Source organism: Anopheles coluzzii, chromosome 2, assembly GCF_943734685.1.
Source record: "Anopheles coluzzii chromosome 2, AcolN3, whole genome shotgun sequence".
Lineage (NCBI taxonomy): Eukaryota > Metazoa > Arthropoda > Insecta > Diptera > Culicidae > Anopheles > Anopheles coluzzii.
The window spans coordinates 87,811,607-87,838,752 of NC_064670.1; the positions used below are offsets into that span (position 1 = coordinate 87,811,607).

General features: G+C 40.7%; 2 protein-coding genes across 10 annotated transcripts in view; both read right to left on the bottom strand.

Moving 5' to 3' along the window:
• The window catches only part of LOC120948526 (uncharacterized), a 74,722-nt gene extending 72,788 nt beyond the window's left edge, over positions 1–1,934 (bottom strand). For 2 of the 5 annotated variants that reach the window (XM_040364957.2, XM_040364952.2), the window contains exons 1-4: positions 1,774–1,934; positions 704–978; positions 542–624; positions 34–183 (exon numbers count right to left, since the gene is read on the bottom strand). In XM_040364957.2, coding sequence (XP_040220891.2) covers positions 34–183; positions 542–624; positions 704–805 — 335 coding nt within the window. In that variant the 5' untranslated portion in view covers positions 806–978; positions 1,774–1,934. The other 3 variants (XM_049606999.1, XM_040364953.2, XM_040364954.2) reach the window with 3 other exon arrangements.
• Positions 1,935–7,315: 5,381 nt separating this feature from the next.
• LOC120947312 (uncharacterized) overlaps positions 7,316–27,146 on the bottom strand; it is a 139,008-nt gene continuing 119,177 nt past the window's right edge. For all 5 annotated transcript variants that reach the window (XM_040362528.2, XM_040362527.2, XM_040362530.2 and 2 more), the window contains 3 exons: positions 26,226–26,327; positions 24,766–24,869; positions 7,316–13,773 (listed from right to left, as the gene is read on the bottom strand). In XM_040362528.2, the coding sequence (XP_040218462.2) occupies positions 13,619–13,773; positions 24,766–24,869; positions 26,226–26,327 (361 nt within the window). In that variant the 3' untranslated portion in view covers positions 7,316–13,618. The remainder of the gene's footprint in view (positions 13,774–24,765; positions 24,870–26,225; positions 26,328–27,146) is intronic.

Sequence of the window (27,146 nt, forward strand, 5' to 3'; positions counted from 1 at the left end):
TTCTGCGACTAATCGTGCCCGCGTTGCTCTTACCGTAAAATGCCATCACGCGGCCAATGATTTTTCACGTGCTCCAGGCACGTTGTTGGTGTTTGCGAAAAGCGAATGTGGATGTAGGCAAGGATGAAAAACGCCGTCAGCGCTTTCAGCAGCATCATCAGCTCGATCGCCCGCCGCACCGGTCTGCAAGGTAGAAGAAAACCGCACAAATTACCCAAATATGCAAATACCATCACTTGCTGCTTCTGCTGCTGTTGCTGCTGGAATTTCCATTCCGCTGCTGACCGGGTTGACGTCAATGGTGACCAACACTCTTTCGAATTGAATAATACTGCAACCTCAGCCATCGTAGTAAAATATGCACCAACGCACACACACAGAGGCGAATGATCGAGGTGCGGCACAGAGTGAGCGCGGAGTGCTCTATTTCCTTTCCACCTGACCGGCTGTGTTGTGTGTCCTTCACGGTGCTAATGAGCCGGAACCGATAAAGCCAGACAAAATATTCCGTCCCCTTGGCCATCGTAGCAGTTGGTCTTACCGTGGTATAGTTTGGGCGTAGGCGATGGCCGTTTTGAAGAAAAGCGCATGAAACAACCGATCGCGCACGTTTATTAGGGGATTCTGCGGGCAATAGGGAAGGAAAAGTGTAAGCTTTTTTTTTTAATTTACGACATTTGGCTCACGACAGGGCCAGACACACCTGCACATTGTTTCTCGGCCGACCGGGATTGATTAGCGGTGCACCGGGGATGGGATTGTTTTCCGGGTTCACATCCGGTGGCAGCGCATTCGGTTCTGCCATCTCGCAAGCCGGATGTGCGCTTAAGCCGTATGGCTGGCCACACGGAGCGGATTGTTTACAGTGCTTCTGCGATGTATCGTACGATGGTTGCCGTAATGATTGCACTCCTTTGCCGTCTTATCGCCAGACCGTGCTGTACAGACCAAATGGTTCGATATGTTTTATGGTAGCACCTGCAAGAAAATACAAACCACAACAGAAACGGCACAAAATGGTGTTAGTGGATTGACATGTATCGGTGGATAGGCAATGTTTTGATTAGAACGAGGTAAAACCTCCAACGAACAACATGCCCAAGAATACATTCATTAAAATCAACACACACACTGCAACCATCGGCGGCCAGCGGCAAAATGGCAAGTAATCATGCTGATAAACAATCACCGTTAGAAATGCTGTCGTACGTGTATGTGTGTGTGTGCACTGTTTCACGCACTCCAGGTTTGGAACTCTCACTGTTGTCTTTACTTCAATTAGCTATCCAGCTGCAAGTTTGTTGCAAGTGCAAACAACACACCAAGCAGCAGGTTTTTGCGATGCAAAATGGGCAAATCAAAAACATTCGTACACTCTCGATCGATGGTTTGTTGTTGTTGTTTTTTTGCTTCTCTCTATGTCTTCACGCTCTCGTTTGCTACAACCAGCGCGCACACACTGCTGGCACCGCTGCTCCTACCACTGCAGCACGGGCGACAAGTTCTTGAGCAACGTCGCCCAGTCCAACAGACGGCGCAAAGAAATGACCGTTTCGGTGACCTGCAGCCGTCACCGATACCGCCACCGACCGCAACCGTCTGGCTTGGTACCACTTTGGTTACTCTCACACGATACGCTGAAGAACCAGGGGGAGGGGAGGGGGCCTTTTCTGGTGGTGGCCTTTCGCGTTCGTAGGCTTTTTTCAGGAGCCTTGCGTGCTAAAGCAGCTCAGCGGGATATATCGCAGGAATCGTTTTCTCGCGATGGCCTACCTGCTGATGACCGCTGCACCATTTGCATCGGCTGAGACGTTCGAATACTGTTAGTCCCCTTCCCGGATGCACTAATAATTTACTTTAGATTTACTCAGTGGGTTGCGTACTGAAAGTTGTTTTTGCTATGTGTTTTTCATGTGTTGTTTTTTTACTTTTCGCCAGAGAAACGTCATTTGTGATGGTAGCGATGGGCAGCATCCGATCCGGAGCGGTACATTCTTTCGGATGGGAATGGCAAGAGATAAAAAAAAACAATTCCTTTGGGCAAAGCTTTTGATAAACGTTATAATATTTGTTCACAAAACTGCAAATTAAGATGTAGTTTATGTGAGATTGAATTCTATTGACATTTTATTTAAGAATCAATATGAAAGGACAACAATAAAAAACATCAAAATGAAAATTTAACACATTTAACATACATTAAAAAAACAGCATTTTAAGAATTTTAAACTCGTTTTGCTTTGAAGGGCTTTGCTGCTTCATTAATTTTTTTATTTTTTTTATTCAGGATTAACGGTCCAAAAATACCGTATTGCTAAAATACAATTGCAACATTCAATTTAAAAATAAAACAAAATGTAAAGTTTACTTGTATGAATAGTCCCACAGTATACCACAAGTGCCACAGATTATCACAGCTTTCCCACAAGATGTTCAAAAATTTCAGCTAAGCTTTATAGTAAAGCTTGTTCATCAACCTCTTTGCTATAAACATGCCATAAATTCAAAATGCACAGGATGTCCCCGCACAACAGAACAAACCATGTAATTCGAATTTCTCGAATAAAGGCCCTTTCACATCAAAGGAATAATTTTGGATTTTATCTGTCGCTGATCACATTTGACAAAATGTCAAAGTGTAATAACACACTCGGAACAATGGCACGTTATTTTATGTAAAGCGTGTCTTTCTGTTTCAGATCACAATTTGTGTAGAAGAATTTGTTTTGCGACGACACTGCGTGTAAGCGTTTTTTACTTAAAAAGGACCAGTCCGCTGCAGCGAACAATCTGGTCGTTGGAAGTACCAAATTTACGTGCAGGGACATCCACAAGATCACGTGGGTGTCCCCGGAAAGAGACACCCTTAACCAGATAGACCACGTGTCAGAAAGCCCCTGACGACAGTCGGGTCTGTTAAACGCCCGAACTCATCGAGGAGCCAATATCGAGTGATTGTACGTAAGAATGATGCATACCGAGCAATGCAGCAACGGCATAGAACGCGGGCATGCGCAGAAGAATACACACGGCTCAGGCGCGAAGGAAAACGAGTTCACCGCTCCAAGAAACATGCATGGGAAGAGCAAAACATGCGGGAACTCGAGCAAACCAGAAAGGCGTAAGGACCGACACAAAAGTTTTACCAAGCGATAACAGCTAACAGAAACAACATTGTACCTAAAGTAACCTGCTGTCACAACAAGGATGGAGATCTGGTTAGTATCCAGCCAGAGGTCCTCTCGCGGTGGGCTCAATAATTTGATGGACTACTCAACGACCAGTTTTACGAGAGGCTCCACTAGCAGATAATAGCTGGTATCGCGAAAGAATTAGTTTAAAATTAACAGTCATTAAAAATTAACCAGAGTCGTTAAAAATTGCTACAATTTGGCATCGCAATCGCATTGAGTTCATTTGTTAATTTTAACGACTGGTCATATGCCGCCGTTAAACAAACGACTGTCAAGAGCGTATGCGATGCAAATTAACAGTCGTTTAATTATACTGCTCGATTTTTTCCCCGTGTTTGCCTATATGCGATATCGAGCAGTCGTTAACTGTTTTGACGATCGTTTATTTTAACAGGAATGAACAACAAATGAACTCGGTTAAACCAAAATGAACTTTAAACGACTGTTAAAATGTGTTCATTTATTCGCGATGCCGGTTACTGTCATTTTATTGCCACCCAGCATCAACGAAACCCAAAAAGCTATCTGTCGCTTAAAAAATAACACTGCACCCGGAACCAACGGAATCGCAGGTGAACTGGTCAAGAATTAAGGTGCACGACTAGAAAACGAGATTCATCAAATTGTCACTGAGGTGTGGGATAGCGAATCGATGCCTTGTGACTGGAATCTCGGCATCATCTACCCCATATACAAGAAGGGAGATAGGTTGGACTGCAACAACTATAGGGGTATTACGGTGTTGAATACCGCCTATAAAATATTCTCCCTGATCCAGGATCAGGATCGACTTGTCCCGCACGTCGAAGAGATAGTCTGAAACCAGTGGAGCATCAAACCCCCCCCCCCCCCCGTCAGCAAAAATTGTAGAGGCTGTGACTGATCATCGAAGAGGCCCCCGACGGCATTTCAAGTTTACTATTCAATCTCCCAACAGCAAGCTCAGTGCCACTAACCCCCCCTCCCGGCCCCAACAACATTTAGCATTTACTAGGGGGCCTCAACTCGTCTTTCCGCCTAGGGCCCCCGATACCTTTAATCCGCCACTGTCTGAAACTATCAAAGAGGATTCCGAAACGGTAAATCAACCACTGATCAGATCTTCACCATGCGGCAGATCTTGGAGAAGATGGCTGAATACAGACACGACACATACCATCTCTTCATTGACTTCAAAGGCGCATATGATAGCATAGCCAGGGTAAAACTGTACGACGCTATGAGCTCTTTTGGAATCCCGGCCAAACTGATAAGGCTAGTTAGAATGACTATGACCAACGTCACTTGCCAGGTGAGGGTGGATGGAAAACTCTCAGGACCTTTTGCTACCACCAAGGGTTTGCGCCAGGGGGACGGGCTTGCCTGTCTCCTATTTAACCTGGCACTAGAGGGGGCCATCCGTGGAAACTATGGGAACCATCTTCTATAAGTCAACCCAGATCCTGGCATACGCTGATAATATAGACATCATTGGTCTGCGGCTCTCCTATGTAGCAGAAGCCTACTAAGGGATCGAGCAGCCGACAGAGAGCCTCGGATTGCAGATAAACGAGGCAAAGACCAAACTGATGGTGGCAACAATAGCGGGCCTACCAAGAAATAATCAGAATCTACGTAGGCGTGACGTACAGATAGGTGAACGCACTTTTGAAGTCGTCCCACAATTTACCATCTTGGCTCAAAGGTCAGCAACGACAATAGCAAGGTATTTGAGTTGCGCACAAGGATGCTGGCTGCCAACCGGTCTTTCTACAGCCATCCGCTCTAATGACAAGTTATACGAGATATACGGCGACCTCACTGTCGTGCAGCGTATCAAGCTCGCCAGGCTCCGGTGGACTGGCCATGTTGTACGCATGGAAACGGACGACCCTGCCCGTAAAGTCTTTTTAGGCCGTCCACAAGGATAGAGGAGGCGTGGTAGGGCTAAATTGAAGTGGCAAGATGGCGTGGAGGCGTCCGCCATTAAGGCTGGGATGACGGACTGGCAGATGAAGGCGCGAGACCGTGAGCAGTTTCGGACACACTTGAGGCAGGCCAAGACCGCAAAGCGGTTGTACCGCCAGATAAGTAAACAAGTAAAAGCTGTCAAACGCGTTTTAATGTATCAATTCTATTCCAAAGTCTTCAATGGGATAGTACCTTTACCTTTACCTTCGAATTTTGAGGTTTTCAGATAAATTACAGCGGAACGCCGTTTATCCGGGCTGATCAACACTCGCCCTTTTCGGATACTCGAATAACACGAATAATGGGTGAAAGTGCAGTCAACTCTTTCTTATTTAAATTATGAGGGGTTTTCAAATTAGAGAGGTTGAAAGTGAATGAAAAGTTCATAAACACTAGAAAGAGATAGAACTAGAAGTATGCAGCCCTGATTGTTGCTATGTCAAACTGCGAACACGATTGCAGATTGGAGCATGTAACGATCATCACGTACAACTGTACATCGAGTACCGTCGCGATGGGTCAGTGTTTCGCGGTAGACATGTGTCGAGGTAGAATAAAACTTTTTTCGAGCGGACTTTTCGACACTAGATCGTCCAGCCGATCATAAAAATCCTGAAGGAGTTTCTCTTACTAGAAACGTTGGAATTTAGAAGCCTTACCTTGGGTAGGGAGCCATAAATAAACTATTTAAATGAGAAGTCGATAGATGTTGAATGGGCATAGTCTTATCCTGACAGTCCTATTCTACAATCCTATCCTGACAGATTATACTGATTACACTCTGCTAGACAGAACTAATTATATATAGAAATAGAACTAATTATATCTGCTATAATTAGTTCTGTATAGCCGATATGCTACAAGCATACATCATTCAATAACCATAGCAACATCATACACAAAAAAGAGGGGTATAGATTTCAGAGGTTTTTCAAATAAGAGGAGCAAAAATGTACTGAAAATGAAGGGGCTGTCAGAAATACTCAAATAAGAGGGGGTTTTCAAATTGGAGAAATCTCAAATAATAAAGAGTTCACTGTATATATTTTCTCACAAATTCTAGAAGTTTTTTAATGGAATTTTTAATTTTTTCGTGGTAAAACCTATCCAATTTATTAAAAACTTTTTGTTTTTTTCAGCGAGAATATTTGAAATATACCAAGAAATTTAGCGCTTTTTAATACGACGGACACGACAGTCGGATAAAAGGTACCCGGATAAACGGCGTCCTATTAATCCGGTATACCGGGACCCCAATCTAATTCAAGCAACATGTATCAGACTGCTTGGTGGTCTATAGCAGGATAGACCTAGACCTACCTCAGCATACAAACTTACCATTGTGCAAGATTCAATTTATATAACAAACCTTCCGTTTATTCCATCCTCGTGTTTATTAGACAAAAAATGTTTTTTGGTTTTTCTTTTCGATACACATTATTTCAGCACATGTTTGCAATGTGTTCAGTACTGTTGGTGCATCGGTGTAACCACCGCACTATTTGCCCGCAATTTTATTTCTCCTGCTTCTCCACCGTTCCCGGTGCTAGTTGACGATCTTTACACGGTCCATGTCTTGGTTAAGTTGTTCAACTCTCCCCTTTGTCAGGATTTAATACATGCTTCAACTCCGGAGTACGGATCGGTAGCAAACACTTAAACAATTTTGGTAATGCTTTTCTTTTTCTGATCCAGTAAACAAATATATGCTTTTTTACATTCATTCTGACGCTGGTACATACACACAAATAACATTCAGTCCCTGGAAATGTAACAGATCGCGGCACTGAATTCGATGAACTTATTGCTTCGGTGCTTCTGGTCTAACTACGATGAAGTATTTGCTCTTGAATGCTGTTTGTAGTGCCAGGGAGGCGGAGTGAATTAACAATCATACTAACAACCAATACTTTCGTTATACAGGGATATGTAGTCAAAGCAGGGAAAAACTAGACGAAACGAAACGCACGTACACATACACGCAATGATATGCTTTTTGTTGTCGTATTAACTCCTTAGAAGCTTCATCTTCCGATTGTTTCGAATTCGTCGCAGAGGCAGCTATGGCTTCTTCCTCTCGTTAATTTACTGTTTTGCTTACCAACGAAGATGTATTGACTCAGTTACTTTCTGGGTTTCAAGTGGCTTTATTTACGGCTTTATTTTTCTCTTCATTATTCTCTTGCTGTTTTTCCAATCTGTTATGCACTCTTTACAACACCGCTTACAAACGCAGTACATAAACGAATATGTGTAGAGTTACAGAGCTGGGGATGTTTTGAAAGCAAGCTGTTTGACGTTGTTGTTATGGCTATTTGGTTGTTTTCTTCATTGGTTTGTAAAAATGAACGAAACATGGTAGCGTGTTTTTAGCATTATTTACAATACACCCTCGCTGTTTTCCAATCTGTTATTACTTCATCTCTTTATTGTGCTTACCAAATTGTATATTTAGTTTCACGGTTGTTTTTCCTTTACATCAGCACTGCTTAGTGTTTATATTAAATTTTATTTGCTTTGTTCTTTGTTTTACTATTTTAGCCGCAGCGATTCGAATGATCTGATTACTTTATTTCGGTTGTTTGCTTGCTTTAACACACATTTTCCTTCACTCTCGTAATCGAAGCGCTTTAGTTGACTAGCAATTGCCAATGTGTTTTGTTTTTTTGTCCTAAGCTTTGTCTTGTTATACTTCTTCTAGCGTTATAAAATCGTTTCACTAAGCTGCTGCTGCCGTTTTGCTCGATTTAAACCCACAGTTAATGTTGCATTGCGTGCACACCAGCAACGCAAAGCTTGTCGGTTTATTTTGTCTAAAATTATACACATACACACACACACATATACATACATTTAGGGTGGATTTCGTAATTGTTACTTTACATCCTATCAGCACATCAGCGCACAGCAATGCTTTTATACTCGATCTGTGTTTGTTTATTATTTTTTTCTTCCTTTTTTTTCGCTACATCCTCTCTCGAGCACATCCTATCTTTTACTATGCATCGATTTTATGTACAAACAGTGCTCTTGCGTTTTCCATTTTAGGTGTTTTTCTTTGCTGTTTCCTCGTGCGTACGAATTGGGGATGCTGGTATAGATTTTACTCGACCAAAATTTAAGCAAACTTAAAAACTGCACACTCACACACTCTGATGCTTTTCAGTACTACGCATACATACACATACGTCACAAATACCCATTCACACATATGTTTGCATACACACACACACATACTAACTCTCGTTTTTTATTTTGTTTCTAGCGCTTTTTTGTTATCTTCAAGTGATGTTGAGGCATAAAAGCGCGCGAAAACATGTTAAACCTCTGTCGGATTCGTTTAGAGACAAGCTGTATGTGTTTGTTTGTTTAGTTGTATTGACGGATTAAAAACTTAAGTCGACTTTATTTCAGTTGTATTGAACGTTTTCTACCTCAGTGGGATGTGTTGCAGCATTGCCTTGTATCAATAAATGCGGTCCTTTTTTAATAAAGCACTGTTTTCCACTCCGATCTAATGATAAGGAATGTTTTGCTATCCTGTTCGATTTGTTGAAACAAAGATGCTAGGAATTTTAACTCATATTTATTTAATAGTCGTTTTAATTTGTATTCGGCTTTTTACACTGACTGTTGCATATATTAGACTTATAACAAAGCTAACAAACCCTTTCATTTTCTTTCAGGGTGACGCTTTATGAGGAAATAAAAAAAAAACGTATCAAAGCTAAAGCAGTGTTATTTAACTTATTACGGCCACCATGTTAAATTTTCACATTAAAATTGAATTCTTTTAATTTTTGCTGATATGATAGTGTTGCTCATTATTGTTCTCTTAATGTTCTTTGCTTTGAAGTCTATTGGTCAAATGCACTTAACATTGCTTGATTGAGGAAAACTGTTCCGAAGTTTTAACATAGACACACGCACACATTCACCCACACGTGCACACAATCATTCCCTTCAGTTCGTTGCAAGCCTAAGGCAAAGGAAAGAATTGACGAATTTTGATTGTGGTTTTATGAGTTTGAGTTACGAAGGGAATGAAGGACTTTATAAGGTTTATTTTTTATTTCTTTGAGATGGTTTGAGTGTGAAATGATCCTCTCTACTAAAGGCTCTAGGGCACTCCTTTCGATAGGCATGGTTAAGCTACTTGCATACAGGGAAAGTGGAAATTGCAAATAGAAACAGCGAAAAAAAAACACTTGATTGCTCTCAGTAGAATAAACAGAAAAATAAATGGGAAAACGTTCATCAACATATTGGACCTAATCGTGCAATAGCTCTCAATTAAAAATGGTCATCTTGTCATAGAATGCACAAGTTTCTGCTCGAAAACAAGGGGGTTTTCAACAATTGTTTCTGGATTTTAGTTTTACCACGCACAAGATCATCCACACAGTACGGTGGGAATTGATTGACTGAGAAATTGTGTTGATTAAAGTGAGCGTACTTGATTTGCTATCGTGCAACCGGTGAGAAGAGAACTCAATGCTAAAGCAAACCAAACAAATTATTTCAAAATATCCAATTTTAATCAAACTAGTTTGATTTTTACAGCAGCCATACTTGATGGGCGCTTTTACCGATACCAATACCAAGTTGCACAGATGCTCCAACATATCGAATATCGATGCGGCAACCGAATCACTCATCCGTAGCTAGCAAAACCCTTTTTTTTTTAATTAAATCTAACCTTTCGGAGCGGCCGTGCGCAGAACTAGAAAACTTTTGGCCCCGTTTTCCTTCCCACCATTGCCACGCAAGCGTCGAGCTGCTATCGAAGGCTAATAAATCATTTCGTCCCTTTTTGCGCCACAATGCTTCCTTCACAGTTTTCCGGGAATAGCATTGAAAAAAAAAACAGCAAAAACTCCGTTAATAATGCTCTGTTCATACGTGCGTATAAATTGTGCCTTAATTTATAGCTTCTCCACCACGAAATCGAAAGGCTCGGTTTTAGCGTCGTTCGCATCACTGCGACAAACGGCAAAATGAAAAAAAAACCGACCAAGGTGCACCATTGTTTATCGCTTCGACGTTGGCAGGACTGCAGCGTTCGATTTGCTTGGGCTTTTGTTCTATTCTAATGAAACTCTCCTTTAGCGTAAGCCACGGAATAACGTTTCATTTCAAGTCAATTTACTCTCGCATTGCAAGCGTACGATGAAAGGGTGCATCGTAATCAGCTCGCTTCCTGGAAAAGCTCGCTCGATTAAAATGTACTGTAAAATGTGAAAGAATTCCAATTGCTCTTTTATTTCCACGAACAGCAGAATATGCTCTATCTTCTTCCGCTGTGTGTTTCAATTTAGTTCCCAGAAGTGTAGTGTATGTTAGAGGAAGTGTAGAAAAAAACCGTCAAAGGATTGTTTTCACGTTCTTCAAATAAATCGATCGGTATCGAGCAGTGGAGCATTTCCTTCCCAGTACGGTACTAAGCTATAAACAAAGCTTATTGTGCTTCACTGTTTCCTTACTCTATCTTTCTCTCTTTCTCTCTCTATCTCTTTCTTTAATTCTCTCTCTTGCAAACAATTCTTCTATTCTTCGCTGCCTTTCTGTATCTATGTCCCACAAACCCACATCAGTGAACAAACGCCGGCAAACTTTAGCATATTCTGTAGTGACTTTCTGGGAATCCACTCTCTCCCTTCAGTATGGAAAGATATAAACGCTTCTCAAGCAACAACCAACAAGCAACAAAACAAGCTATGTTATCATCCATGTGGCAACATCCTCCTCGTTCCTCGTAACGTAAGTTTTTTAATCCGAATCAGTTAATCCATGAATTCAAAATAGCAGCAAGTCAATTTAATGCGAGAGCACTGCAAAGAGCAACACGGAACACACCCAACCCGTTGTGCTTAAACTTTAAAAGTCCCGTCGTGTACCGTGCTCCTGTCCCAACGTTGATTCTCAACCCGTAGCAAACTCATTTTTCGATCCCATCCACCATCCAGGTTGATTAGATTGTGCTGTCTAGTGGCCATGAACGGAGGGGAAGAAAGTGGGCAATTGGGGACCACTTGGTGGCAGAGCAGGAAGATAAGTGGTGAGAAGTGAAAAACTTTATCTCGCTGCACCATAAAAAATAGCCCCCAACAGGAACCACCAGGACTAGAGAACAATGAAACTGACCAGGCGCCTCCATCGGGAAGGGAAGGAACGCACGTGAAGCGTTCTATTTATTGACGTCTGTTTTTTTTATTATTCTGAACGCTTGCCATAAAGATTAAAAATTATAATGCTCACTTATGAAAATGGTTCAACTATTGCATGACCCGCGCAGTATATTGGAAAAGTTAGAAACACAATTAGACTTGCGGTTAAGTTCAACGGTGCAGTGAACGTTTCGTTCGCTGCGAACGCTATGTTTACTGTCTCTCAAGGCTGTATTAGCAACGAAAGCGTTGGTTGGACGAGACAACCCTCGCAATCGATCAGCGGCCTTTGCTTTGCGCTTGATAAATTACACAATACGATGACAGCTGTCCGTCGTGACGCATGTAACACAAGCAAGTGTTCTCTTACCCTGTTGCTGCTGCGTTTACCGCTTCACTTGGGACAGGTGAAAGGCAAGAGAAGAAAAAAAAATCGAATGAAGCTGAAGATCAACTAACAAACCAGTCGTTTGCAGCCATTTCTACCGCAACCAACACAGGATATTGTTTCGCCTGTGGATTGTCCCTTCCTTCCGCTCCGCCGGCTCGATTGACAACGGTTATCGATTGGTGAATGTTTTGCAAATGTCCCAGTCTTGCTGGAATTGCTTGTATCTGTGGGTGAGTTTGTGTGTAGATATCTGGAAAAGCAAATGCTCAAGTTTGCATACGGGGGCGTTGACGTAATATCCGTTCTATTTTTGCAATGAAACACGAGGCGCAACTCGGGAGCTACGAAACGGATAGATCAATCGAGGATCAAATTCCACCCACGGGTACGGCAGGATACAGGCACAGGTAAAACAAATTTCACAAGGATGGAAAGAAACTAGCTAAAAAATCCATCGCACCCAACGACCGTTTGATTTTATCCTTCGGGGAAAGGCCGGCGGATACAGGTATTCGATTGTACATTCTAATGAAACAAGCTTCTTATTAACGAAGGTAGCATGTCGATTGATTACGTCAAAAGATAATGACTAGCATACTTTCTTATGCAGAAATTTCAAAATAAATGAAGTAAACCAATGAACAATATCACACGAAGGGCTATCGATGATTTGGAGGGCATGCTCTAATTAGAACCCCAACGTGTAACAAGGTTTTTTATACGATTTAAATACCTTACAATCCGCCCAAAGATGTTGTTGCAACAACTTTTTTTGATTATTTATTCCACGTTGCATTGACTATTTCCTCAATAATATGGAATGGGTCAAGTATCTTTTAACATCGTCCCAGCATTACTGCTACTAAATGGATAGATAAATCATAGCTCTTCTCGTTACAAGCAAAGAGAGCTAGGATTTTTTGTTTGAAAATAACATAAAACTTCTTAAAACTAGCCCAGTACATGATTTGTTGAAAAGTAGACGAACTCAAAGGGCAATTGGAGCAAAAAAACAAACTTTTACTTATTAACAATTTCCACTTACCTTGCAGCTTGTTTCAAAACCAATCCATTATTTACCTTGCTTTCGCTGTCCTCCGTACACGTTCGTACTTATAAAATAATAGTTAAATTCTAAACTCGGTGTTAAGTTCCGTCTGTCACTAGCAGAATGCTTCGCTTGATTCGATTTAATCCAACGCCAGATTCTTTCTTTTTTTCATCCGCCTTCACGCTACGCTGTTAGTCGGTTGACTCCTTGATTTAAAGTTTTGTTTGTTTAATATTCTCCTTTCCACATTCATTCCCGTTTTTTCATACACGTGGTTTACCTTATCATCTTTATTTTCGATGCTTACTGTAGTTGTTTTTGTTTTTTTCTTCCCTCTCTTTCCATACTTTTTTTTCTTTTTCCGGCTACCCTTGCATTGTTTGTGTCCTATGCTTCATTTTACAGTGTGTTTTATGTGTTTTTTCTGTTTTCTTCGTTAATAAATATGATTCCGCTTGTTTCTATACATACACTGAGAAATTAGCTACTCAACACACGATATTTTCTCTTTCTGAATGGACGATTGCGTGTTCGTGTGTGTGTGTGTTTTGTACACATTTTGTGTATGTGTTTGGTTACCGCTGCGGGTTTCTGTAGATGGGCGTTTGTTATATATTTCTTTTCCATTTAACCGTTTTATTACTCGCTTTGGTTGTGTTTTATTGTAGTGTTATTAGCCTATCTTTGTTAGCAATGAGTGTGTATGTGTGTTTGCTTCTTACCGTTTTGTTTAGCCTATAACCTATTCTTTGGTGCAATCATTCCCACCTACTACCCGCCCCACCTTTGGGGCAGGTTATGCTGTGCAACGTGGCGCCCGGGGAGCGTTCTACGGACGGACGGTAGGCACCGGGGGCATCTACCTTCACGGAGCGCCCGGCTCGACGTTGTGTGCCGTGCCCAGTATCGTCGCGTCAAAGTTCAACCGCAGCTCGCCGGCCAGGATGAGCTCCGAGATGCAGCCCACCATGCCGGTCCGGTACCTCTGGCGGGTGTAATGAGCCGCCGCCGGCAGCCCACCTGTACCGCCGCGTTCGAGAATGGAAAGATATTAAATATTCAAATTAGTTAATTTGGAATCGCAGACGTGCAGCGTGTGGACGAATGGGGTGAAGGGCTATTGCGGAAGGGAGCGCGAGCATGGGAAAACTAAATCGAATGGCACTATCTCTGTGTGACCGTGACAGTGTGAGTGTGATTGCGGTTCTGCCTTTACCTGCCCGTACCAACCGTTTGGAAGCCGTTCTATATATTGTAGTCGAACTGTGCACATATTTGCCATTTTTTTCCGCCTGCCAGAGAGATGGGATATACAGATTGAATTCCGTAGCAGATGGCTGCGGATGCAAAATAGTGAAACCCGACCCTTGAGCTCGTTTGTGTGCAAAGATTTTATGTAAATCCGCACAGTTGTCCAAAAATTGTCACAGCCACGATCGCATCGAGGCGAGCGGCGGCTTGCTCATGGACAGAAACTGGGCCAACTGGTACCCTACATCACCATTTAGGGGTGTAACACCACATATTCATTTCGAAACGCTCGTCCCCCGCTCCAACACAGTGCCGGTATGGTTTTGGGTGCAGTTGGGACTGGTGGACATGCACGGAATTGAATTGAATTGATTCAAAAAGGCTTTGGCAACAGTTTTCAGTTGGATCCGCATGGCACAGACCTCCGTTTGCCCTTTTGCTTTGTACTGTAAAATCAATTTTGTGGCCAGAAAAACGGAAGAAATTAAAACCTTTGGCCAGAACCATAAAAACGACGAGACAGGATTGGGAGGGGGATTAGAACCATTTTATTGAAAGTAATATGAGTTGGGTTATTTGAGGGGATAGGAAATATTTATTAATTCCCAGTAGAGCTGCTGTAGAGATTCGAAAAGGCAGAAATTAAGTATTGTTTTTTTCTTAATCTTGATTTTTGTCTTAAAATATTAAAGCTTTTACTATACATTCAATAATTTTTCATTAAAATTGACGAAATAATCAATTTTCCGTGTAATAAACGCTAAACTAATTAGTATAAAATATTTCAATCCTTTCAGTTTTTGGTCGGTATTGCAGTTCTGCTTCCATTCGCAGCTTCAAACTAAAAAGATCTCCTAGCTCGTAGGGCGTATGTTGCTCTTGGCTCTCCAGCAAATCACCATACGCACACAGACACAACGTTTCAAAGTTCCGCCTCACAACCCGGCCAACACGTGTTTTCTACCAGCGTGTTAACCCTTCCGAACCTCAGCCCACCTACAATTGGGAAGCGAACAGGATTATATTATGCTGGACGAGTTAATTAATAACGAAATTAGTTCCTCGACCGGATACATCGGGACCGAGTTTGATTAGTTTCGTTGTTGGAAAATTAGTGAAACCTGGTTCGAACACACTATTGGTTCGATTCTACTGCTCCGGTATCGATGTTTGCGAAGGCGGGCGACCGGACCACACATCGAACAGGGAGTGTACTCAAATTTGACTCCCACATGTCTGTACACGCGTTGCGGGTCGAGATGGGACTGGAGCATTCGAATTGGAAAATCACAATTTGAATTTCAATACAGCACGTCACAAACCTGTCGAGGGGAGGCTTGCGCTTGTCGCAGAATGGTACGTGACCGGTAGGCTGTTTTTTGGCCCGAGAAGAGTGTCACCTTTTGGTGGCACAATGGCGGTACGGTGACGTTTGGGTGAATAGATTAGCGAATTTTGAATAACAGTCAGCAAACATGTTTTGTACGTTGCTCTTAGAGCGCACTGGTTACACTCAAGCAATTAGATTTATTATCAAATTGGCCATTTTAGTCTTTTTCTGCAAAGTCAACTGTATCCGTTCGGTTTACCCTTTGCAGACTGCAATCGAACTATTTCGATAAAATACCAAAGCTATTTCAATCAATCATGTGTGTACCAGTTGCTGGGAAATGTGAATAGGAAATTATGGTCTGCTGTTTGGCGAAAACAAGAAAAACCGACACATACGCACAGAACAATTGCGTAGGTTCTCAGATTTCAAATTGAATAAATTATATTCAATCCATTCTACTGAAATTGTGAAGTTTCATGCTAATCTTTTCAATCAATTTACCCGCTGTATCAATTACGAAATTTACACCTTCATCACTACGAGTGGCACACAGGGGTAAGTATATACATTTTGATCACGTAATTATACATTTTCCTTTTAGGACTTCAATAACATTGTATTGAAAATCACAACTTCAAATTTTGTACAAAGATACAGACATAATTCTTATTTATTATTCTTATAATTCTTCATTAAAGAAATGGGAAGTTTCGTATACTATTAGAACAAAAGTTAATATACGTGTTTTTATTGTTTTACATTGTTTGATGGTTGGAATTGTTTGAATTTTATCCAAAAATATATTTGATTGGAAGTACAATTTCATGAAAAATGCGATTTCTACCAAACTTTTCGCAGTTGGTATTATTTCTTATGATTGGAATATGATTAGCATAAAACAAACATGTATGAAAATTGAAAGTATGAAAATTACATTTATTTAAACAAATATTCTAAAATTATGTTTAATGAAACAGATTGGGAAACAAGACTTGAACTTAAATTAATAAAATTATCAATGTAGTACATATTTAATAACACAATTTAATATAGAGCAGCATTAAAGGCTGTCAAAGATAAAAAACTGTATGGCAACCGATCACAAAAGAACTGTAGTAACATGAATTTTTAAAATTCCCATTTCTTCACTTAACATTCATATATATTTATATGCAATAAAACAAAAGTTTTTCAGTTTTAACATGAAAGAATATCACTTTCCATACAACAAGTATGGAATACCAGGGTATACCGGTCGCAGTGATAAGGGGTATTAAATTAAACATTTAGGATTCAAAAAAACGTTTGTTATGTACCCTTAGTATTATGTACCGCTAGAATAAAATATCCTAACAATAAGTAAAAAAATAACTAGCTATCATTATTCTATCAAAAGTTATATTAGTTTTAGATTGAAAATCATACCAGGATATCGAGCCGTAGGGTTGAAGGTTAATGTGAATCAGGTGTATTGACAACTACCATTCCGTGTAGTTTTTTTTTCATTCCGTTCTGTTATCAACGGTTTTCTATTATTTTACTAGGTAGAACAGGCTATAAGCATCACTTGCCACTATAAAGCAGACATATAAATAATGTAAAATGCGAGAGCATTGATGCCTTTAGTTCAATAGGTAATTATCATATTGCAAACTGGGAAAGTATTCTGACAATATAATATTCCTGTTAAAAACTGTAGAAAATGATCCCTCATTTAAACAACTTTCTAACGTATTTACAATTTTTGTTTATTTTTTTAGTTGAATTCGCACGCCTTTTAAGACAGTCTTTATGGTATTTGTTAAGGATACACCATTTACAAAATGTTTGACCTCTGTTTCAACTTTTTTTTGTACATGAATCGATCGTTTTCTTTTTACTTAACTTGCTGAAAAGCTATGCGTATCATCTGCTTCAAGATTTCTCTATACACATGCTCACAGAAATAATCAGCAATGATAAAATTTTATTCTTCAAGAAAGCCTATCAGTTATAATACATGGAATATGGTAAGATAGCGCAGTTTCGCTTAACCACGGATCAATATTCATCTTAGTACAAACACTGCTACAAAATATGTGCTTAAAGAAATGTAATGTCTTTTCAAAGACCAGCTCAAACTTTAAAGTTCTCCAATGTCGAGCGTTTTGTAGATCGATCGCCGCACGAAATGATTATGCAGTACATTGAGCCGGAATCTTGTAAGGAAATCGAATAGACATAGAAAATTCGCAGTCACTCATAATCAATCAAATTTTAATCAACATCAACATGATAAATGATGGACGTGTTTTAGATTGCAATGAAAAGAAAAGTTTTTATAATCATAGGAGATTGAATACAGGGGTAATGTTATGAAGGCATTATATTATTGTTTAATTAAACTTTAAGAGATAATAACTTGCCAAAAAAAAATTCAGCCTTGCTGAAAATAGTAATTGTACAAAAATCGTTAAAATGGCCCTATAATTGAAACATCATGACAACAAAGACTCACATTCAAAATCTACAGTAAAAATACAAAAAAAGTGTTGCTCTCTTTTAAAAGTGCCACACTCACTGTGGCAGTAAATAATTACACCCGCTGCAGAACGGTGCCGTGCTTTATGCGATCCAATAAATTTAACTACCTTCCTCCATTACCGCACGGTACAATCCATTGCTGCCCACCCAGAATGGTCAGTAAAGTTTGACAGAAATGTTTTATTTGCCAAGTGGCGTCACCAGCTGACCATTGCTCAAATGAGAAACGAGCATCGCCAGGGGAGGTAAGGAGCTTCACCAAGAGCAGCCATGGACCCATGTGCAATAAATAAATCAACTTTTATTCGTAAAATTTTCAATAACCATTTGCTGCTGCTGCTGCTGCTGCTGTCGTCTCTGTTGACCGATGGCACCCGATAGATTGGAGAGGTGGAAACATATTTCTCACGAACAAACCGCTAGCAAACTTCACCCGATGATGACGGCGCTGATGCCCGCAAAGTGCAAGAAACGAAATTGAGAATAGCAAAATGACCATGCAAAGAATGCGACCGTTCGAATGTCGTTGGATGCTGTTCGGTTTCGATGAGCCGCTTGAGAAAGTGGTACGGGACAGCAATAAAACGAGCGCTTCAAGTATGCTGTAGAGTCATAGTGCCGTCATTCTGAAGCATGGAAACTATATAAATGTTCATTTCTTTATCCCATCCGTGCCTTACCCCGTTTCTTTTGCCCCCCATGTTCCCGTGCACGTGACGGTGTATCCGTCCGGTAACGATGAGCGGGATGGCAGCACTTCTCGACACGTCACGAGTGTACTGCCACGAATGATTACTGGATGTCATCCCAGCGATTGGAGTGACAATAGACGTGTAGGGAAGGCAGATGGCACAGGCGGAGCGACGAAAAGCAATGAAAAGACACATATGCAGCAGTGCAAGCTGCGAACGGGCACATACCCACACTCGTAGTTATAACAAATGAAGATATCATTTCGTTTTCGAGGATCCACTTTGCAGCGCGTCCCTACCCCTACGGTCACCATCGTCGCCACCGCCACCGACATCGCCAAAATGGGGCTCATGAATGTTCAGCAAATGCAACTGTTGAGTGTACCAAGAGTGTGTGCTTTATAAAAGCGAAATAAAAATGGCACATCCGTGCGAATCATAAATTTTCTCCCCTGGCACATAGTTGCACAGGGGTGTTTCCCTCCCGCATGTCCATAACTGTAGGTAACAAGGTGTTTGTGTGTGTGTGTGTGCACGCGCTTGTGTTTGTTTGAGCGTTCTGCCCAATTTCGCATTTAACACGGTTTGATGTTTGCTTTAACCGATTGCGTTTCCCCGATTGCCGGGTGCGACAAGGGGTAGTCCCGTGGAACAATATAATAAGCGCACGTTTTGCCACCATGTGACACTCAGCAGCATACCGCAACGATTTGCGGCAAGCGCATTGTTGCAACGAGCGCAATTGCAAAACGTAATCGATTGCAATAAAAATTGAAATGGTGTAGAGTTTGTATGATGGTTGGTGTTTTTACACTGACAGTGACAAGTGATTGTGTGGGGATTTTTTTTACCTGTATGAAAGAGCACAATAAAACACAGGAAGAACGTGCCTTTTTCCTTACAATACAGCAATCACAATTCAGAGCCAATAACATAAGCAGCACTGAACATGTTTAATTTTATTTTGTGATGTTTTATTTTAATTTCACAGATAGCCTAATGTTGGTGACCAGTATTTGCAGAAAATTGAGAAAAACAGTTTGGAAAAGTATAGCCAAACTGTCAAAGATCTATTTCCTGTTATAACATTGTTCTGAGCAATTAACAGGATGTGCTCTGAATAAAAACTGGATATTTCCAGATAAAATTTCAATAGACTATTTCCAGACAATTTCAATAGAATTAAAAACATTTAGAGCTTACATCAGTGAATGGCAAACTTAACGGTCAAACATGCCAAAATCTATAAAAATGTACGTAGAATTCCACGTGGAGTGCCAAATTGATTAACCATGCATAAATATGTGTGAAAGTTTTATGATTAATTAAAATTCAAAGATAAATAATAAAATTTCATCATCTTCGAACATCAAGAACAAATACGTTTTCTTCAAATTAACAACTCAAAGATTTTTATGAATAGCAAGGAAGCATGTCACATCAATCAGATGATACGCAAGTAATCAAAATGTTTTATGCGATGAATATCGCATCTTCCATATTAGATCCAATTGAAGGTTGGCAGCTATGATCAGATAAAAAATGGCTTGATCTAGTTTATACATAACATGGCCTTAGAAAAAGGAATTGACAAATGTTGAAAGATCTTTAAGCTAATTTTTGCAGCATCTTTTCATAACTAGAACCAACCTTTTCGATCTGCGATCTGCCACATTTGAAACAAAAGTGTGGCTCGTCTTGGCGAGCCACATCACAATGATCAACACGATGTTATGCTGAACTTTAAACGTATTGTTTATACATACATACTGACGATATCTACGAATGGTCATTATGTGTAAGTGCTTAAGCTTTATGTTAGAACATCACCTATGTTATGTTTGTTAACGTGACCTTTCAAACTTCAATTTTTCTTTCCTCGATCGAAGTCATATCATAGATTCCAATTACATTCAATATGCTAAAACTGATATTGGCTGTTGAGACATTGATAAAAAAACCCAATTTACCCGGGAAAATACCGGTCTCTCCAAATTAAAAATATCCGACTTGTTACATCCCTGCTTACAATCTTATATTCATAAAAATGTTATAGCCTTCAATATGCTTTTATGTATTAATTGTATGCATTGCTTTAAACTAAATAAATTTGCTGAAAAAACGAGATATAACGAATAAACGTATGTCTTTCATATTTCGTCACAAAGAAGATATGGAAAACAAATGGAAAGTTTATTTAAGGAGGAAATAAACTTTGTAATTAAATATAGTTGAAAATAACAGAGACTCTTTGTGATAGCTTTTGTGCGATGGCTCTTTAAAATGAATGATATAAAGCATGTATTTAAATCCCTTTGTTTTCCTTTGTTGTTGGTTTGCAATGGACTTCCCACATATAAATCGTTTCCCGGAACAAGAAATCTAGATTAAAGTGACATTTCTTACCACTTCTCGTCCCCAATTTTACATCGAATTTATCGCCACTACGAACAGCGTTAAACTCCACCACTGCCAGCCATGCAAACGATCCCTGCTGCCCACCTGGCGGACGTGCCACGCATCTTTCCGCTTTCGCACAAGGCAATTGAATTGTACAGCGATTATCGTCCTTAGCTGGGTCTATCGAATGGCAATCGCAATAATCTAAAATGGCGCCAGTTTTCCGATCCACACTGCCAATGGCCTAAACACTTGGACATTTTGACGAAGGAAGGTAATAAAATACGTGCTTTACGTAGATTGTATTGGCTTTGACCGCTGGAACGCTAGACCGTGTGGCACCAGCTCAAACAACTGGGAAGTAGCTAGTGGCGATCGTTTTTTCCAAGAAAAGAAAGCTTTCTGTACTAGAGAAGACATTTTTTTCTTGCTCTATTTCTCTCTCTCTCTCTCTCTCTCTCTCTTTCTCTCTCTTTCTCTCTCTTTCTCTCTTTCTCTCTATTCCTTTCTGTATATATCTCTCTCTTTGTACAAAAGCAAAGCTTTTCGTATTACCAACATGCCGGAAAGGCAAGAGAACACGATATTCGGCAAATAAAACGATACGAATTGGTATCCCCGCGCTTGGTGTAACATTACCGACCATCATTGCCGGACAGCAAAGCAAAAAGCAGCAGCTTTGTAATGACCACAAACACAGCAGACTGAAACCAGCGAAATGGGTTAACGCGCAAGTGGCTTTCAATGTTTCGCCATTTCACCCACATTTTATATTGCTGCTGCTGTGTTGTGTTGTCGCTGCGCCACTGCTGGGGCCGCTGTTTGGCTTTTCCGCGAAAAGCAGGAAATCAGCCCCCGGGGGGAAGGGTAAATCGTTTTTTAAAGCAAGCAAGGTAAACATATTGCCAGCAACACCATAACATAAATATCTGCTTTATTGACCACCCACGTGCTAACCACCACACCGCCACTGCCACATAAAGCTTCGACACCGTCGCGATCGTTCTCGGTATTGGGGACACACTGGGCACATTTAGGCGAGAGCAGAGTTTGGGGCTGTGGTGTGCAATTTTCCAGCAATTTTCTCATCCTTGGGGTCGGAAGCATTTTAGGCGGAAGTTTGGTTTGGTTTGCAGTAAAATGTAGGTTGCTTTTTTGCAGCACGGCAATTATTTTCCTGCTTCCCTTATTTGTTGTTTATACTAAGAGGAAAACTGAGGGAGCTGGAGAGCGAAAGAACTAACCTGACATATAAATTATATTTCCACGCTGAAAAAGCGAATTTGCTCAGTATGTTAAGCTTTAAACCGATTACAAAAATGAATCTTTGTTAAGGTATTTTAGCTATATATATATAACTTTAAGCTTCTTGAATTGCTCCATTTAATAGCTCGAAATGATTTAGCTAACAAAAACAATGTTTTACCATTTCTCCACTGTCAGCTTGAAAATCCTCCCGTTTGGTGCAACATTTTGACGCGTTTGGCTTAAAACACGATAAACCTCTACTGTCATACCGTGGCGTTAACGATTCACTTAATTTCCCACTTTTACGACACCACCCTTGCAATTGCTGCAAAGCGAGCGTCTCTCCCAAGGACAAACTCATAAAAAGGGAGATTGATTTCAAGCACTTCTTCGCAGGACCTTAAACCGCTGGTAAACCAACGATGGTGCAGTGGATTAGAATTGGAGATAGTGGTAATGCGCCACAATTTGTGCTTTCTGAGCAATGGGATTGCCAGTTGTGTGTGGAGACTCATCGCGGGATGTTGTCCCTAGTATTGCAGTGTGAAAACCGTCGTAAAAATGACTTTATGTGGTATCGAAGCTTTTTTGCTATCGTAAAACAAACTCACAATTGCTCGAGGTTTTAGTTTTTTTTTTTTAAGATTTGATTCTTAAAAACTTTAACAAAATGGTGTTATTTGACAATTTCATCACGATATTTTACAATGTAACGAATAAATGGAAATCGTTAATTCTTTCTACATAATGTGCTGACATTTAATAGGGTGTTTTTCGTAATGCTTTGTAAATGTAAAGCAATGTAATGTAAAGCAAAACGATGCTAAAACATAACACGTTTAATCCTGCTAGTGTATTTCGGACAGGAAGTTTTAGTAAAAATAATCAAAAATCCGTCAGTACGGGGAAATTATCATCGTTTGCGTCCTGCGTGAACTCAAGTCACTCTATAGAAGCATTATAATGAAACCACAATCAATTTTCTCCCAACGCCACGCTACGCCGGTCACCATGCGCACACGCTGCTCGATAAAATCCGCGGGGTCACCTCAGATAATGACTACCGGTATCATTTGACGGGTGCCAATCACACCCGACCCGGTCTGAGGAACGGCCGAGAAACGAGAAACTCACTCGTCCAGCAGTTTGGAGCAATTTTCCGACCTACTTTCCCGGCTACCGTATCATTAACCGTGCCGCGCAAAGGTAAATGAATGGAAATTGACTAATAATAACAGCGAGGTACATTCTGACTGGCACTAGGGGGCGCTCTCTTTAAAAGGCTCTTGCGGGTGAGGGTTTTTTTTCTAAGCGGTGAGTGGATGAAAAACACTGAAAGCCACCTGCCATTAACATTGTAAATCCATTAGGGGAATGAAAGGCCACGTCAAAGCTTGTCGTCGGGTGAAGACGAAATACCGAGAGTAGTGTATGGGGTAAGGGTGTTGCGTACCATTTTTCAGCTCGGCAAAGGTAATCAGTATTTATTTTCCCAGAAAACTGGGCTTTATAAGCTGCTGGCTGGGTGTTGGACGAAAAGCAGACGATTAGACGTTGATCCAAAGCTAGTTTGCTTTATTTGTTTAGGAAACCATCATTTTGTCTCGATGAACTGACGGTTTTTCGGACGATGGGTAACACCCGCAACTCAATCAATTTTTAATATCGGTGAAAACCTTTCCCTAGTACATGGTGTTCAGCTAGATAAAGTGGTCTGCAACGCGATAAAATTCGACAAGGTTTGTCTATTAAATTAAATCCCTCACGGAGGTATGAGCAAAAGGAAGCTTCTTGGGCCCAGTTGCTTCGTTGCAGGTGGATTTTTTAAAAGAAAAATGAAAAATGTGTAAAAAAGAATCATAAACCTAATGACGCGGTAAATCCCGAGTTTGTGATGAACAAAGAGGAGGAAAAACTGGAAAAATTACAGCAATATCTTGTCTAATTTCTTTAAACTTCTATTATTCGCATTATGTGGAGTAAATTCATTCTAAGGGGTTGTTCATGTTTGAAAACATTACGCGATAACTATAACTGTGCTCTTCGAGCTTGGAAAACCCCTTAAAAGACAAACATTAATGGTTGAGGTCAAGTCACTACACGAATGCATTAACCTCAAATTAAAAGCGATGATTCACTCACCAGCTGTTCACACTAAACCACAATGCAGTCGATCTCGCACTTGTGCACCACGCATGGGTTTAGCATTTTCCCATACCTGGGTAAAGGATGGCGCCTATGCTGCTTCTGTTGCTTTTGTCAAGCATGAAGATGGCAAAAAATTTAAAGACTCCATCTTCCCTTCCATAGTCCACCTATTTCATACTCTGAACTGACCGGAAGGGTTAAAAAGCTTGCCAGCCGTTCTACGGTTCTACTGAAAGATTGTCGAGTGTGCAAAAATGATGGAAGGAGAAAAAACCCTTTCTACCCAGAAAACAAAACGTAAGCAATAGTGAGAGACCTATGGGTGCGAGTGGATGGTATGAAAATGGGACAGTGAACGGGGCACAGGTGAAAAAGAAACACAGTGGCAGGTAAAAAATCGAATATACAAGCACTTACCGACATAGAGCCCAGTGTCCGTGTTGAGCTGCCTTAGCTTGCCGGGAGATCTTCTGGTGATTGGCTTACCACCGTCAACCTTCAGCGTACCGTCCTGCGAGTTTCTGTTTCGGTAGTAGTGGCAAGTCATCGTGTGTGAATGTGTGTGTTTTTTTTCGGGTTTTCGTGGTACCCCATAATCCGTGCCGTAAGACCATTGCCCGGTCCCGAGGCAAATGTTGAGCCCGTTGGTCAATTGGATGGTCCAAGAACCAAGGCCAAGCAGGTTCGTGCCGGTCAAAAGATGACAATGAACGACACCACATGGCACCCCCCCAAACACACACACGCAACGGTGGCCAACAATCGCCAAATGGAAAACCCGGTAGGCCGCGTCGTCATCGATGTGAAAATGGTTGCGGGAGATGGATGGTAAATTTTCCCAGCAGAGTGAAAATGCGACAACCCGGCAGCGAGTGGCCATGGGTGTATGGGTGTGTTTTTTCGAAAGCGTGAGTGAATGAAAGGGCCGATTCCGAGCGGGAAATTGACGGCAAAACGTCGAAAATGAAAAGCGGAAAAGTCGTCGCCGGCGGTCACAGAGTGAATACGTTGCACGTCGAAAGGGTTTTTTTTGTAATGAAAAGAGAGGGAGAATGTAAAAAAGAAAGAGAGAAAGAGTGAAGGGTTAGATACGAGGAAAAAACGTTATAAATGAGTTAGAATATAGGCCAGAGCTGGACCGTCGCGTAAGCTAGCTGTGAAAAACGGTTCCTTCCACTGTTTCTTGCTACGCTACGAGCGTATGGAAATTGTGCTATCGATTCTGGGTATTTTTTTTTTTTGTTACGTTTTGTCGTCTACGCTGGAGTGATTGATAGATTTATAATTCATGAAAAATTGGTTTTTGTTAGAAAAACCGTTGGCAGTACATTAGTGATGCATACAGCGTTGGAGTTCGGTTTATCAGGACGCTCTGTAAACGGTGAAGCGAGACAAGGAAATTCGTCGCTGAACGTTGCATTTTCTGCTACGGCTTGAAGTTGATCGCGGGAAAGAGAAACCACCAATGGATACAGGAGTGGAAAATGCAACGAGATGCGTACATGAACATGACTTTTTATCAGATTCTGTTTTCTGATTTCTGATGCAATAAACAAGGTAGTAACACACGCCATCTAGCAGAAGTGTGCTAATCAGTATGATGTTTGAATACATTTCACAGTTACATGTTCTACACATCTTAAAAATAGCTTTTAAGTATATGTGTTAGTATTGGACATTTTCCTGTTGAATATGCTGAATTGTCTAATGCATAATTATTTACTATTGATTGATTTCACATATGCGTGGTATAGATTAACAGATTATGCGAAACAAATGTTCACAAAGCAAGTGCACCCTCAACATCGATAGTACACACAATTTAATGTTAAAACTGTTGGCCAGTAACACATTTCACCAATAGTAACTTTACTTACCTTAACGCCCGCACTCGATGCCAAAGCCCGTCACTGACTTTGGTCGAGTTATATTTGATGTTAATTTCACCCGACCCGAGGTTGTATCGAAGATGTAGATATCTGTGTTAATGTGTGAAAAAAAGTGAAAGAAGAGAAGAGGTGAAACTCAATAAATGACTAAAACAAACATGAAACAATCACATGGATTATCGAGTGAAATGAAAGTGTTTGAGTGCTTTTTAATTTCAAATTCTGAAGAAAGATTAAATTAAAAAAAGAGCTCAAAAGCTCTAATAACGCTGGTCAACAGTACGGCTACATTATTTCACGTGAGTGTTCATAAATACTGTATTGCTAATACACACAAACACAGAACTCTAATTTGATCCATATTATAATGATAAAAATTGCATAAGCCAACCATGGCTCTTCTCTCTTCTTTGAGCAATACTTAAACATTTGAAAACTATTCCGATTGATGTCTGGTACAAGATAACGTACGATCAAACCAATCACTTGTACATTTTGTTAAGCTTTTTCCTACATTCTGTTTGCCAGGTGATGTTTGATCAAACCGAATGATAACATCCAGAATGAAAGTATATTTCTTTTATCTTCTTTTGCGTCTTTCGATTCCACCACCAAGGTTAGCATGAAATGAGCAAGTCTTTTAGAATATCTGTTTGCAGTTGCAGATAAGAAAACGGAACCACGGTATACCGAGACGTTGTCGCCGTTTCGCGTTTGTCATTCGAATTTTCCTTATCTAACATCCTAGCATGCTCCACGCATTCTAAGGGTTTAAAACGCTTCCCACCGGGAGGGAAAAACAAGGGAGATCAAGAAACTTAAAATTCTTATCTCGTGCTTGCCCATTTTTCTAAGGTGACTTTTTGCCCGTTGGCCCACCGAACGACCGAAATCGATTTCAAGCCACAT